This window comes from Cebidichthys violaceus, unplaced genomic scaffold, assembly GCF_023349555.1.
Source record: "Cebidichthys violaceus isolate CVI_PGR_0920_01 unplaced genomic scaffold, fCebVio1.0.p SCAF_33, whole genome shotgun sequence".
In the NCBI taxonomy this organism is placed as follows: Eukaryota; Metazoa; Chordata; class Actinopteri; order Perciformes; family Stichaeidae; genus Cebidichthys; species Cebidichthys violaceus.
In genome coordinates this window covers 1,405,393-1,421,436 of record NW_027176517.1, presented here as the reverse complement: position 1 = coordinate 1,421,436, position 16,044 = coordinate 1,405,393, and the positions used below count along the sequence as shown (strand labels likewise).

At 45.6% G+C, this 16,044-nt stretch overlaps 1 protein-coding gene across 2 annotated transcripts in view; it reads right to left on the bottom strand.

Annotated features, from left to right (window-relative positions):
* nos1apa (nitric oxide synthase 1 (neuronal) adaptor protein a) overlaps positions 1–16,044 on the bottom strand; it is a 119,162-nt gene that overhangs the window by 32,509 nt on the left and 70,609 nt on the right. Inside the window, exons 6-7 of one of the 2 annotated variants that reach the window (XM_068725119.1) lie at positions 14,300–14,435; positions 9,825–10,042 (exon numbers count right to left, since the gene is read on the bottom strand). In XM_068725119.1, the coding sequence (XP_068581220.1) occupies positions 9,825–10,042; positions 14,300–14,435 (354 nt within the window). The remainder of the gene's footprint in view (positions 1–9,824; positions 10,043–14,299; positions 14,436–16,044) is intronic. The other variant, XM_068725121.1, reaches the window with a different exon arrangement.

The following is a 16,044-nucleotide window of genomic DNA, read 5'->3' as shown; positions in this document are numbered from 1 at the left end:
TATTCAAAGTGAGCGGGGCGGTCTGAGGGGACGGAGGGGAAATAAAAAACGGACGACCATCGAATTTCCACACGATGACTACTGGAGTCTGGCCCGCCGGAGGGAAACTCTCCCTATTACCATCTAATTCCCACACAAGCACTCGCTAATGCGGACTCTTAGTAGGCAGCCGGAGTCTTCCTCTATCGTCCGGCCTCTTCTTGTAGTGAGGGACAGAGAGAGAGAGAGAGAGAGAGAGAGAGAGAGAGAGAGAGAGAGAGAGAGAGACACAGAGAGAGACAGAGAGAGAGAGAGAGAGAGAGAGAGAGAGGGACAGAGAGAGAGAGAGAGAGACAGAGAGAGAGAGACAGAGAGAGAGACAGAGAGAGAGAGACAGAGAGAGAGAGAGAGAGAGACACAGAGAGAGAGAGAGAGAGACAGAGAGAGAGAGAGACAGAGAGAGAGAGAGACAGAGAGACAGAGAGAGAGAGAGAGAGACAGAGAGAGAGAGAGAGAGAGAGAGAGAGAGAGACAGAGAGAGAGAGACAGAGAGAGAGAGACAGAGAGAGAGAGAGAGAGAGAGAGAGACACAGAGAGAGACAGAGAGAGAGAGAGAGACAGAGAGAGAGAGAGACAGAGAGAGACAGAGAGAGAGAGAGAGAGAGAGAGAGAGAGAGAGAGAGAGCGAGAAAGAGTTAGTTTAACAGAGAAAGGTGAAAGTGAAACAGAAGACAGAAGACAGACGACACGGGAAGGAAGTCTCCATTTCTCAGACTCCAGCTGTGATTACACAAGCTGTCAAACAGACTGTCCCCTCCCACACACACACACACACACAGACAGACAGACAGACAGACAGACAGACAGACAGACAGACAGACAGACAGACACACACACACACACACACACACACACACAGACACACACACACAGACAGACACACACACACACAGGCACTAAACCACCCAAAGGTTAGACGGGGTCTGGCTTCTTTCACTGCTGACAGCCTCAGCTACAGATTTATAACTTTATAAAGGGCTCTCGAGACTAAAGGCTGGGAGATCACTCTGCTGTGGCTCTGCATGCAGTATCAGACCACACTATCACCTGCAACAGTCAGCATCTAGTAGTGAATATGTTTGCATTAAGTTTTGACACGGCCCTCATCGTGAATCATGTTTAACACGGGAGAGAGTCAGACCTGCAGGGACAGCTTTTCCAGAGTCATCGCAGGGATTTTCCAAACCCAGTCATAAAACCACCTTACTTAAAGAAGATATAATCAATATTTTACATGAACAGTGGATCAGATGAGTGCTTGTATTTAAGAGAAGACGCTTGTATTGATAAACCCTCAGAGAAATATGACAAAACTCAAGTTCTCCTCAGTTCTACGCAGCATTTCAGCTCCTTTCAATGCACTGCTCTGTTTATCTTAACGTGTCATTTTCCTCTGCAGCAGGGAGCCGTGTTCAGGGGAAAAAAGCTCTAAAAACCACCGTTCACTCCACTACAATTCCATATATTCACATCTATGTATGTATTTGTAACATTTTGTTTTACAAAGCAACGTTAAAGTCTAAACACCGGTGTCAGATCGGTTACTCGGCACCGGCCCAGCTGCCGGTACTGGGACTGAAAATGTCAGATTAATGCATTTCTAAAAGTTAGCGATAAACATAGTGAAGCATTTAGCAGCTCAGGGACCACATACCTCTCTCTGAGGTTCCTGGAGACCAGCCTCAGAGGTTGGACTCTTATGTAACAGACACACAACTCTAAATGACGGTTTGCTAACGAGCTACTCACAGGTTTCTCCTGTTTAAAGGGGCCGGAAAAAAAAGATGAATGTAGTTTTAACCTCATGAGACTAGAAAACAGGCCTGAATCTGTGGGTTATGTGTAAAATAAAGCTCCTTAAAACAAAGAACACGTCCGGTCTCTTGATGGTACTACTAGTGGTAACCTTCAGGTCAATTTTCTGAAATTTCTTAACATGACTTTCGATCTTTGTCGAGTCATTTGGAGGAATAGCAAAACATTACACATACAGAATACAAAGTATTTGATGAAAATGTCTTTTGACGCATGAAGCAAAAGGAGAGATGTTGTGGGCTGGATGTTCATGTCATTCAGAGGTGTTCTTGTTCAGAGGTGTGCCTTGTCAGGAGGCTCTTTTTGTCAAAGTGAGACGCTTCTTCAACACAGCGGCTAACAACGTGCTGCTGACACAGAACATCATGGGCGGTTGTGTGACCTTCTTGTAAATCAGGCCTTCCATCTCCTCTTATTTAACCGGTTAATGAATACCTGCACCTGAACCACAAATTTGAGGATTTCGTCGGCCTCGCACCATCTCAGCCGCCTTCGTTACTATTTCACCACAATTACGGTGTCCTAAATGCCATTCTTGTTCGCTCGGCCGACGGTTGCCTCGTTAATTTTAATAAGAGCCGCGGTTCGTGGTGGTTGTTTGTCTCGGTTCATAATAAATGAGTGAGCCGGAACGCCAGGTGAATCCAAGTAACGAGCTGCTAGGATAGAGAGACCACAGAGCTCTGGGCCCCGAGGATCAGGACCGGGATCAGCAAAAACCAATGTGTGGGTGATCCTACTCTGGGTTTAGTCCAGGTTAAGAGGTTTAATAAGCACTGATCCAGGACCAGGTACCCAGGATCCAGACTGAAACAACAGAACCTGGACATTTCAGTCCTACACAGCTGCAACACTAGTTATTAAAATACAGATTTAATACATCCATCATCGGGTGATGATTTGTCCTGCGCCGTCTTCAATTTGACACTGTTTGTATTGACTTTAATGGAAAAGACCTTTCTGAATCGGAAACAATTTGTTTTTTGTTACTTTACAATCTCCTGTTATCATTTTCCCCAGCATGTAGTTTATACTAGTTTATATATATATATATATATATATATATATATGCTACCCTGTGAGTTTGTTTTTACAGCAGCTGTCTATAGGATGTGTCTGACTCGGAGTCTCAGTAGAGGGAAAGTGGAACATGATTGCATGAATCTTCCATGAGAAGCTGCACTGAATGCGTTCCTGGCACAAGATACCGAATGTCAGCACAAACTGCGGGCTGACGGAGGGAGAAGTCGAGCGACGGAGAACGAGACGACGTGGAAGTGAAAGTGCGTCTGCTTTCTCTGAGCTGGTCTAATCCTAACCCCGCGGAACATTTGGGTAGACAGTCATTGAAACAACGGCCCGGATGATTCAAACCTGCAGACATGATGGACTCAGCTCCTCCTAAGGTCAAAAGCCTTTTCTGTTAACGTACCATAACATCACCAGATGTGCAGGAGTGAAAGCAGACGTGGATTAAAACACAGGTCGACGCGGCATGTTCACACTCTAAATGTGTCTGTGCTAAAATACTAAAATGATTGTTTTGGCTACTGGCCTTGTGGCTCCTCGTTGGTTGGCAGCTGAACGTTTTTTTTCACAACTTTACAAGTCTACACACACACACACACACACACACACACACACACACACACACACGCTACGAAATCAAATCATCAGACTGCAGGACTATCAAGAGAAGTGACCCCAGCAGGGAAAAACCTCGGCTCTCCAATATATATATAGTTTATATAGTGTGTGTGTATATATATATATATATATATATATATACACACACTATATAAACTATATATATAGTTTATAGACAGTGAAAAGTTGAAGGGCTGAATTTTTATTGCCTGCTTGTGTGTAAAAAGTATTGAAAAGATAAGTCTCTGTCCTGCAAGGTTGCTGAGGAGACAACCAGAGAGAAAAAATGTGTGTGTGTGTGTGTGTGTGTGTGTGTGTGTGTGTGTGTGTGTGCGTGTGTGCGTGCGTGTGCGTGTGTGTGTGTGTCTGAGGCACACAGGTTGTAAGTTAAGGCTTGGGGGAAAGTGGATGTCAGTGTTAGCTGTGGGTAAAGAACAGATAGAGAACAGAGGAGTCTAGACGAGAGGCTCACAACCTGTTCACGCGTGAGAACAATCGAGACTTTGTTGATATTGTTTTACAATATATAACAATAATACCATGAATACTGATATGGGGTTTCCACATTGTTCTCCCTCATTAGATTCTATGAATATGCAAATGCGTTCGACAAAAGACGTCTCCTGCCTCACCGTGTCCGCTGCCTCCAGTGTGTGAGACACGCTGCAGCAGATCGCCATGATGTCTTCGGCGGCGTCTCTTCCAGATTGACGGCTGCGTAACGTGTGTCAACACATCCAATTCCAAGTCACACAAAACAGGGAAACTGTGATTTCTACCATTTCACGTTTAACTCCACTCCCTCCTTACACCTCCGTCCTACGCGAGCGCTTCATGTCATCATCACGCCGCTGTCCCGAGCAATCAGGAGGATAACAGTCCCACGGGACGAAAGGAGCGACTACCTGAGCTTTCACCGACAGGCTCAGGGCTCCATGCTCTGGTACTCAGCCTCTGGAGAGCGCTGTGCTCATGTTTGGAAGCTGCTTTCAGTGCATCCCCAGAATGTTAAGCGGTCGGTCAGCTGCTTGCATACCAATCGGTCAACTATTAGTCCCATTCCCATTCATGCAATTAAACAAAGTGTCCATCGAAAAGAGAAAACAACATTCGGTGGTTCAGAAAGTGAATGCAATTAGTAAAAAAACGTCCACTGCAGCAGCAAAAAGACGAGTCAACGGTACTGTACCGTCATTACTGCTTCTCTTCACCAGTAATTGAACACTAAAAACAAGCACCACTGTACTCAGCGTCAGCTTTAAAAGGCCCCCAGAATCCCTCTTTTACTTCTCTTTCAGTGACTTGCTACTAAAATATTCAGGTGGAGGTTGAGAATCTGCATGTGAACGTCAGTATTTATGAAGAGAGGCTGTGTGACTCAGACAGATCCACACTGACACCACTCTGCACAGATATTAGACTAAATATGACTTCAAAGGACACCTGAGATGTCGGCTCAGAGGAAATCTGCTTTTCTGGCTTTACTTATTTCACTGTATCTCAATGATGCTGTGGTCTCAGAATGCCGCTAATCTGACGTAAAGGCAGAAATAAAGTAAATTAATTAAACATGCTCTAATTAATAATAATCTCATAATAACTTTGAAGAAGTTTCCTGGAAATAACTATGAAATTTGCTCCAAATTACAGGGACAATAAGAATTGAATGAAAAGCTGAACTTAAAACAAAGTAAATTGTATTTAATTATTAATTGTAAACTTCTCCATGGATATGTTGCATCTTACATTTGTATGGAGAGAGTTATGCATGTTCATCTGATCTGCTCTCTGCTCTGACACTCATCACTTCTTTTAATGAGCTCTGTGACTTCACAACATGAAACGTTAACAGTCACTTCAAACAGAGGACCCCTGACCCCTCGGGCCCCTAGCCCTGTAACCGGCGTGCTCGGTAATCCGTCCATGTAAGGTCACGATAATCTGAAACAATTGAGGCACACTAATGACAGGACAAGAAGAGAGAGAGAGAGAGATAGAGAGAGAGAGAGAGAGAGAGAGAGGGCGAGACGGAGGGAGAGAGAGAGAGACAGAGAGAGGGAGAGAGAGAGACGGAGGGAGAGAGAGAGAGAGAGAGAGAGAGAGAGGGAGAGAGAGAGAGACAGAGAGAGGGAGAGAGAGAGAGAGAAAGAGACAGAGAGAGAGACAGAGAGAGGGAGACGGAGGGAAAGAGAGAGAGAGAGAGAGAGAGAGAGAGAGAGAGAGAGAGACAGAGAGAGAGACAGAGAGAGGGAGACGGAGGGAAAGAGAGAGAGAGAGAGAGAGAGAGAGAGAGAGAGAGAGAGAGAGGGAGTACTGCCTGTAGCGCTACACTCATGGATCAGAGTGTTTACACCTGCCTGACAGCAACTGAAAGTAGGCCAGAGGCAAAAGCTCTGTCTGTAGTTCAGCCTCACTTTAATGCACACATGCCCATGTGAACACACTCATTCCTCCCATTGTCTAATTCACACACACACACACACACACACACACACACACACACACACACACACACACACACAGCCTATTGAAATGTGTAAGATGCAGTTATCCCTACACTGTGACTTTTGCCTTTCCGATGTTAGACTCAGACTAGACTTAGTAGTTACACTCTGACCTCCTCCCTCCTCTGATGCATGTATATTAAAATCCCTCGTCCTGAGGTGGGACCGCTGTGTGCTCACGGAGTCCTGCGGGATGGTTTGAACGCAGGGCGCCGAGGGATTCGTCAGTCTAACGGGAGCCGACAGGAAGAGAATGAACTTTAACACTCACAGGCTGCTTCCCCTTTCATGAGCTTCCAGGGGAAACCCTGTAGTGAATCAAATCCCTCCGCTCCGGAAAAACACACACACACACACACACACACACACACACACACACACACACACACACACACACACACACACACACACACAGGGGTTTATAATAAAAATGCATACGCATACACACTAATGTGAAGACACGCACATCTCAATCAATCAGTTACCTTGCCCCACTTATCCCTTCAGATTCCCCATTTAATCTGCAACGCTGCCAAGAGTGAGAAATGTGTGAGGTTAGAATATACCGAAAAGAATGGATACAGTTCATGTACACACACACACACACACACACACACACACACACACACACACACACACCGATGACCTGAGAATAGAGGTCTTTGCTGAGAGCTCGTTGTTTCAGTGATTTCACGCCGTGTTGCTTTTAATCAGGGGCGCTAATAAAAAAGGTCACATAACTCAAACGTTAATGGGACCTGGGGAATGTTGAGCAGCTGAAGAGCTTTTTGGTTTTTGTAGCTCTGAGTTAGGACCCAGAAACGGCTCTCAAAGTCTCGCTCCGGTGAGTCTCCATGTGCTGACTTGACTCGTACGTTTCACTGATACGGTGACATATGGAACCCGCCTACAGTAGTCGCCTGTCTGTTTAACCTCGAGTTAACTACGGATCACAGCTTTTCCTGCAAACGGGAATATTTGACACTATTAGCAGAAGGTGAAGGAGAACACTGAAAACTAAAAACTTCCTTTGAATCAGGTTTTGGTGCGTCTGACAAAACCAAGAGTTGGAAAAGGCAACTCTGTACATCACATCACCACATCACCGTCACGTTGTTTGTGCATCATATCACTGGAGATGATTATTCATGTTCACCCGCCTCAGCAAGGCTTCCCTAAACCGCCTACAAGTGGATCCTAAATGCTGCTGCCAAGCTTTTCATCAAGTCCTCCAAAAGGTCTCACATGACCCCCCTTTTGATTTCTATAAACTGGCTTCCCATCAAATTTACAATCCAGTTTGGGATTCTAGTGATCGCATTTAGAGCCTTGCCTGATCCAGCTAGCTTTTGTTTGTTTTTTAGTGTCTGCTATGTCTTCATGACCATTTTGTGACGTCTGCTATTGAGAGAAATAGATAAGAGATAATTGATTGCAACCAAAAACTGGAAACTTTTCAGGCCACAGCTTCTCTCTAATGATGAATCTTGGAGTATTACTGCCTTTTTGAGGAGCCCATTAGTCATGAAATGTGTTATTTCTCATATCAAGTATCTATATTTATTTCTGTTAATCTATAAAGTTTGGTAACAACGTAGAAATTAAAATCAAATGAAGACCTTAATAGGACTTCCTGCGTAGAACAAAGACGATGATATGATGTCGTGTCATCTTCCGACCCTATTTTCTACAAAATATGTTCATATACTGCTGATCCTCTAATGCATTGTGGAAGAAATGTAATTGCTGTTCAAAAAGAACAGGACTTTGATGATCAAAGATCAAACCTTCGTCCGTCTGCACACACAGGACCAGTCATTATCAAAGTGTCTTCCCCCCCCCCCATGTTAGACTCTAACACACTGTGTGAAGGTCAGGGAGAGATGGTGGAGTTTCCAATATTTAACCGAATGATCTTTACCTACATAACAACATTAATCTCATTCACACAGGAGAACATAATGAATCACGTCGACAGTGAATGTTGTGTTGGTTCTTGAAATCATGTTTCAAAATGGATTGCAAACAAAAACCCAAACAAGAACACAACAATGAGGATGAAAACACAATGCTGTAAGGAACAAAGCAACACGAAGGGCCCGTCCAGGTCCTCCCTCGATCCTCACGAAGCAAAGCCGGGTGGTGGGAAGTAATACAAAAGAAAAACATAACCAATATAATTATGATGCACCAAGTTGATGCAGAGCTCAAGGTCTCAAAGCAAAGAGTAGTGGAGCACACACACAACGCTCCACCGGCTCCCCGGCCTCACCGTGCCGCGTCGTCCTCCCGCCGCCGCCTCGATCACAAACACAATTACACCCCTGGCCTGCACACTGCCGTAAAGCCCAGTAAACAACAGCTCCTCCGCCAGGCAGCCACGCTCACACACCTCCAGACGGGACGGACGGCAGTTCCTCTGGTCGCAGAGAAACTGCCGTTGGTGGCAAATCTCTAACGCCAACGGCAACATGTGAACCGGACGGACTAGCGTAGTCGTCGTCTTGGAGCTCAACGCACTGCAGACGGCTTCTGATTAGAAACCAGGTAGCGGGAGCTATTTCTGTACCGTTTCTGTTGATTCTGCTGGTGGTCGATACTGACGCGCATATTTAAATCGAGGTGATCTTGTAAATAAGAAAGCCTGAAAATATTGAAAGTAGTAAATGTGAGAGCTTGTGTAAACTTTGGAGATCCTCCGTTACACTCAGGGGTCAGCCTGACCCGGAGCTGCAGAGCAGATATTTGATTTCCTGCCAGGACTCCGGGTCTCAACGTGAACGGACTCTAGATGTTGATGCTCAGACACATTTCTGCAGCCGTCCTCGTGTGGACCTCTCTTTCCTTTTCTTGTTCGGTGATGTTGACAGCAGGATGTGCTGCAGGAAAGTCCGCCTTAACGCATTTAAACAACACTTAAATCAATTCAATTCAACACATTGTCAGTCAATCCCCTTTACCACCTACAGTATGTCGCATTTTCACGAACTAAATCAAGTGTCTGTCGAGAGAAAAACGTTTTCTAGCTAAGCTTCGACCTTTGAACTAATCATATATATATATATATATATAACAATACGGAGCATGTTGGAATGAATCGAGAAAGTCAGATATTAGAACATGAAAGCCGACATTACTTGTCAAAAAGAATATCCTGAGTAGCTGATGTCTTTCTAGTGTGTTAAGCTCTTCTGGCAGTAATAACCATTGCCTTCTTAAAGGTACAGTAATAACCATAGCCTTCTTAAAGGTACAGTAGTAACCATAGCCTTCTTAAAGGTACAGTAGTAACCATTGCCTTCTTAAAGGTACAGTAGTAACCATAGCCTTCTTAAAGGTACAGTAGTAACCATTGCCTTCTTAAAGGTACAGTAATAACCATTGCCTTCTTAAAGGTACAGTAATAACCATAGCCTTCTTAAAGGTACAGTAGTAATCATTGCCTTCTTAAAGGTACAGTAGTAACCATTGCCTTCTTAAAGGTACAGTAATAACCATAGCCTTCTTAAAGGTACAGTAATAACCATAGCCTCCAGTAAACCGCCAAACTAGTGGAAAGGATTTTAATCTGCAAGCTAGGAAAGCTGGGACGATAATTACGCATTCTACATTTTAAATATTCCAGCAAATGCACAAAATCCAGACTAATGCACTGCTGGAGTTAGTGGTAAAACTAAAACGCCTCAAACCCTTTCTAAAGTGATTTCTATTAGTGCGTAGTGCTTTCTAGACACGTTGGTGCCACACATGGAGTTCAGTCACGAGGAGATTGGACAGGAACCCTCTGCACCGCACATACATCATCACAGGACGAGTTACCTTGCTCTCCGTGTGGTTCAGATCGGGGGGCTTGGCTGTGGCGTCCAGATCCGTCACCCCTCTATCGGGGTTCAACTCCTCCGCCGCGGTCGCGTGGCTGGCGTCGTCCGCGTCGATGTCCGTCTCCTCGGTGACGGCCGGCGTCTTCTCGCCGCCGGTCGGCTCCCGAGCTGAGCCGAGGAAAGCACACACACATACAGGTGGATGAGCACGCACGCCTGCACACACACATGTAGGCATGAGCATGGCCGCACACACACACACACACACATGGGTGGACACACATAAACACACTCCAGTCAGAAACATTATCCACAGAATCACAGTAGGCAAGAGCATATGCTTAAATATAGAATATATGTAGTTTGTTCTAAGTGATCAGAGGTACACATCTTAACAAATAGAGCGATATTACAACGCAAATACAAATATGCTGCCAAACACACAGTTTAAACACAGCTCTCACACCCTGGCAATACATTTTTAATGGGACAGATTGGAGCAGGTTGGATACAGACCGTGGTTTTGCTGAAGCAGTAAACATTAACAATGGAGATCAACAATATTGCCCGTGTGTGAGACAAAATCAATGCGGACTGCAACAAAACAGTTTATGAGGATTTATTTGAATTTTTTAAACTTGGGCAAAAGGCAACCATGCAGAAACACACCGTCGCGATATTTACCACGTCAATACATCGAATCACTTGAAAACGAGCCACACATCTGGTCTATTAATACAGTTTAAAATATTCCAACAAAGTCAACACAAAATAAAAAAAAAGCCTAATATCTGGCAAAAGCTCCCGTGTTGATTTCACTAAATGGATGCAGAGACGCTCCTCGGAATCTTAAGACCGTCTTTGCCTTCAGCCGTCGGGACGTTTCTTGAATATTTCACATTTCGTTTTTTTGATACGCCTCACCAGGCAATTCACCAGAAAACAACTTGTCACAGTTGGAACACTTCGTCTCCCGACTACAAAGCCTGAGGTTTTGTTGTCATCAAAGTAAATTGTAAAACTCACTGAATTGTGGGTGCCAGCGGTCTCGTTACGATGCGCAGTTATTGACGACGGCCCCCTAGATAGAAGTGCGTTCGCTTCCTCGCGGCTTCCCTGTACTAGAAATATAAGATTGCACTTGGAGCCACTGGAACCGTGCTCGGTTAAGTGGCAAAGCTATTTCTAGCTAGAATAGATTGCAGCTACTAACGTTCACTTAAGGCTACCTCTCACACAGCCTCGTAGAGCGAGAGTCATCAAAGATGCAATGATTTTAAAAGCATAGAAAGGACTCAAAAGAAGAGTCGGGCGATGCCTGGTGCACACTTGACAAAACAACAGATTTCACTGACTTGAATGTACGCGTTCAAACGTGAAGGTAGCCAAAGCCAACGGTAACGCTACCTCTTCACATCGCTCTCACTTCTCAAAGGTATCCATCGTGTCCTGTGCTCGGTCGGGGACCAGAGACGGGGGAATATATTAAGAGTCGTAGACGATGGTTGCTCACTAAAACGTTAAGGTTTGCAGGATCTCAAGGACACTTCGGTAGAGGGGAGACTCTCACATTAGTTACTCGGCATCAAGGAAGGAAAAGGAGAATTAGGTCAAATGTGCGTCGTGTCTGTTTGATGTGCTTTGGCGGACATTTCAACAAGCTTCATTGCAGATTCACTCGCATTCAACGGACGTCACTGCCTTCGTCGGCTACTTCTTTCCTCCACTTGTCCTCTTTCCTTACACTACATTACATTACAGTCAATGTAAGGGAGCAATTTTGGGGTTAAGTGTCTTGCTCAAGGACACATTGACATGAGACCAGCGTAGCAGGAGCCGGGGATCGAACGGCCAACCCTCTGATTGAAAGGCGGCCCTGCTCTCCACTTAGCCACGGTCACCCTTCCTTCCTGTCTATCAGGAAGGGTCCTCCTCCTCCTCGCCTTCAACTACTCACCTCTGCTGTCCATCCCACATCCTCCTCCATCCATTCCTCACCTCACTCCTATACTCTCCTTCCTCCTGTTCTTTGCAGCCTGCTATTCACGCTGTCCTCCCCCCCTTCCACTTAAACGTGACGCTCGAGAAGCCGCTGCCAGCGTCGCCCTTGCCTCCTTCTCCACCTTTCCACCCAGACATCAGCACTGCGCCGCCCTGCCTTTGCTCCTGCCCTCTGTTGCCGACGTGGCTTCCTCCATTCATAGGTCGTGTGTCACATGCTGTTGCTTTCATTCCGTGATCAGTACTTTGCGATCACTGAGTTGCTGAACGGAGCCCCGTGCCTGCGGTACTGCTGTGTCTCATGTTAATGTGAACGGCAATGCTAACATTCCAGACATCAGCATTATTTTCCAGTGAGTGGGCTCAATTAGTTCATTCATCAGTATTCTTATGCAGCTTTGTGTTTTTAATAAGGATGAATTGTTCATTTAATAAAGTTGTTCTGAGATGTTCCATATCATAATAAACAAACAGCTCGTGTATACATCCAGCTTGTCTTTAATAGCTAGCGTAGCATAGTGCTAATGCTAGTAAATGATGGTTTTTATGTATATATATATATATATATATACGTTTTAGAAGCGTGTATCTCAGTCTGCATTCGAGGTCAACTCACTTCTACATTTAATCCTTTCACGCTCTCATGTCCTCAATGATCCCAAGCTCCATTTTGCTCTCACATCCATCTCTTCTTCTTCTTCTTCCCCTCCACTAGCCATGCTCTCTTCCAGCTTTTCGTTTCTCTAATCCGCTATCTCCCACTCTTCTATCCCCTCTCCTTTCATTGCCGTGATAATTAGGTCTCCAGATAAGCCCATTGGCTGTGCGTGACGGCTCTTGTGTTGCTTAACACACCGTGACAGCGAGTGCTTGAGTGTGTGTGTGTGTGTGTGTGTGTGTGTGTGTGTGTGTGCAGGCCCCGAGTTTGTATGCGCGTGGGGTCCTTCCATTACGGCTGGATGTACAGTTAAGAGTGTGTGGGTGATCTCTGGTCTCATCAGCATGTGAAAGAGAGCTCGTCTCTGGAGGGCTGGAGGGGGATGTGGAGATGACGTACCCCAGCCTGGCGCCGACGGATCAGGGCTGCCGTAATGAGCGGAACGAGGGTGTGAAGAGAGCTCCGATCGTGGAGCTCTTCCTACCGCTGAATCCCCCGCGCCTGTCCTCGCAAAGACACGTGTCCCCGGGCTGCAACGAGGACCGTCCCGTCCAGGCACGAGGCGGCGGATAAAAGCGGCTCAGCCCACCGGTGTTGCCGTGTGGTGCCATCTTTCTTTGGGTTGATTCATCCGTGACATTCATTCCAGCATCGCCCTCTCCTGCTCGCCAACCCGGACACAACGCAGGCAGGAACGAGTCTGTGTCGGTGTGTATGTGTGTGTGTGTGTGTGTGTGTGTGTGTGTGTGTGTAGTTCACTCTGTTTGTGCTATCAGAGAACATATGACTGTGTGAGAGGTGTGTAGCTGTTTGTACACACTACTGAATGTGCCGTCAAGACTTCAGCTTCAGCATTATTTTTGGACTTTATAATAAATTCCCGCCATGGCCTTGAAGGTGAGGTTGCATATTTCTTTAGTTTTATTCCATGACCTTTAAACACCATTCCTCCCTGGTTTGTCTTTCTTGTCTTTCTAAAGTGGTGAGTCAGTCTAAGTCAGTCTGTGACTCCATCTTCCTTTCTCTTCCAAACCCCAAAAACCTACAACCCTCTCTCGAAATCTTTAAAAGGAACACTAAAGCTACAACCTTGGTTTGATTTCTGTAGCTTCGGCCATCAGTTCTGTCAGTAATGATGACATTACTCAACAAAACAATTGCTGAGCTCTTGGAACTTTGTGAAATTGCTAAAAAAAAAAGGTTCTATGGGGCAATACATTCGAGCGGTCAGACCATCGTCAGGTGGTTTTCTGTCAGGCCGCCTATTTATTTTTTTTTGGACTATTTGCACGTAAGGGAAAAGGCCATACATTTAATGAGACAGCTGCCAATGCCGTCATCTTGTAACTTTATTGATCACGAGATGGGATTGGTCAAGATCTGTCTAATTCAGTTCAGCAGGCAACGGCAATTGATTGATGACATTGTGCGTTAGCTTCATGGTAATTGATCAGAGCAGCATTGCAAATGCTAGGAACCTGCAGAAAACCTTCAGAGAAATGAATTGTGTGACTGTGCTATTCTTGCTGAATCGTTGCTCTTTAAGATAACAGTAGAAGAAGAACTTTCACAGCCAGTGGTGGTCAGCTGGCGGTCAGCGTAACACACCAGCTGATTCGCTGTCAGCCATGCGTCTCCTCTTAGACACTTTGTTGGTAATAATTCTAGACACAAGTCAAGAGTCGGTGAGAACGTGATGCCGACTGTGTGGCGGGTGAATCTCTGTGTGTGTGTGTGTGTGTGTGTGTGTGTGTGTGTGTGTGTGTGTGTGTGTGTGTGTGTGTGTGTGTGTGTGTGTGTGTGTGTTGGTGTACCTGTGAGAGAGGACTCGTTGCCGGTCTTTTCGCCGTCCTCCTGTCCGTCTGCGTTCTGCTGCGTGTGCTGCAGACTCAGTTTGTGGCAAACCTCGAACGCCTGGCCGACCGTCCGAACGATTCGCATGGCCTGACTCTGGGTGGGAAAGAAAAGACAAAACACACCAATGCAGCTGTAATTACACAAAGCCCTCAGTACTCTGCAGTGATTTTAAACCAAAGTTCAAACATTTTAGTCTTTTTTTTTCCCCTTTCATTTCTGTTGATTAAGTTTCTGTAGATGGTGCTTTGTTGTATTTGTGATCTTGTGACCCAGTTCATCCAAACAGACCAGATGTAGAGAACCTCCCACTTCCAGGAACTATTGAAGTCCAGATGGTTTCCAGTAATTTTCCTCCAGACACGTGTTTTTACTTTAATCTATATCTACGTAGGTCACAGAGTCCAACAACGTCACCTGATGATGTTACTCCATTACGTCTCAGGTAGAGGAGGTTGTCTGTATCCAAACCCAGTGGAATATCACAACGCGACTTCTATTTCTGACTGGATTCTTGCTTTGCCCTCAGGTGCAGAGAGCTGGATGCGTCTGCTTATCTCTTATCTGCCCAGCTCTGAAAAGGCCGGTCAAGTGGAACCAACTCAGGTGACGTCTGTCTGCTGTCGGCCCCCTCTTGTCTGGCTCGTCGCAGCACAGAGGGTGCGGAGACAGATAAAGATTACATTTTAAAGCGCTGAAGCCTGGCCTCCCAAACACCACGCTCCCTCGGCCGAATGAGCAGAACAGATGTAGTCTGGCCCGAAAAGCCAGAACAAAAAAAAAAAAATCAAGACCCTGCCACAGGACCTCCGATCCTTCCTTGTCCTGGTTAAAACCCTCTGTACCAGTCTGAAGTGCGGATCACCATCAGAACCGTATGTGACCCCGGGCTCAGTATCAGATGAGAAATATAATGTATTCGGCACATCTGGGTGTTGCATTAAAAGCTTAAACTCTGGTGTTCTGGGTCTTGGCTTCAGTCTGTTCAGACATTCCTGGGTTCAGAAAAAACTCATATTCACTGTTCTGTTCCTCTGGGGGGGTTTGACTGCAGTCGTATTGCGCTCACAGTGCAATGCATTACTATTTGATTTCGATATCAACCATGCTGCTTCAGCTTCACTTAGTGCTGATGTCGTTCCCATAGTGACGCTGCTTGTATCAGCAGAAAAAAAAAACACAGCCACAGACCCTTAGAGCAACAGCTACCTCCAGCAGCGACTGAGCTGCCTTCGTGGGCTACACTTTATTGTGTTTAGTCGCCCCGCTAAAGGCCACTGACAGCATGTGGTCACTTCAAAAGAGTCAGAGCCTCCCGTGGCTCTATGCGGTCGGAAAGTTTTGATCACCAAACTTCAGAAACTACTGACTGATTAGTTTGTACCGACAACCTGAGAAGGAAGGGAACATTGATCAGGAGTGATTCCACGATGTGACGTATTGTTTAACTCAACAGATGAACTGTTTGTTTGAAACAAGCTAGCAAATGACTCCTGCACCAGACAGTAATGAATATCGTCGAGTCCATTAAAGCTAATTCAGAGCATCAAAGCTGAACTTTTACAGCCTGAACCCTCTTCTAACGCGTGTCCCTCCGACATCTGTCTTCCCTCTCTTCCAATTTTCTGCCGACTAGTTTTAATATCCTGAAACCGATAAGACACGTCGCTCTACCGGCACCGAGACGAGACAGGATCAGCAACGG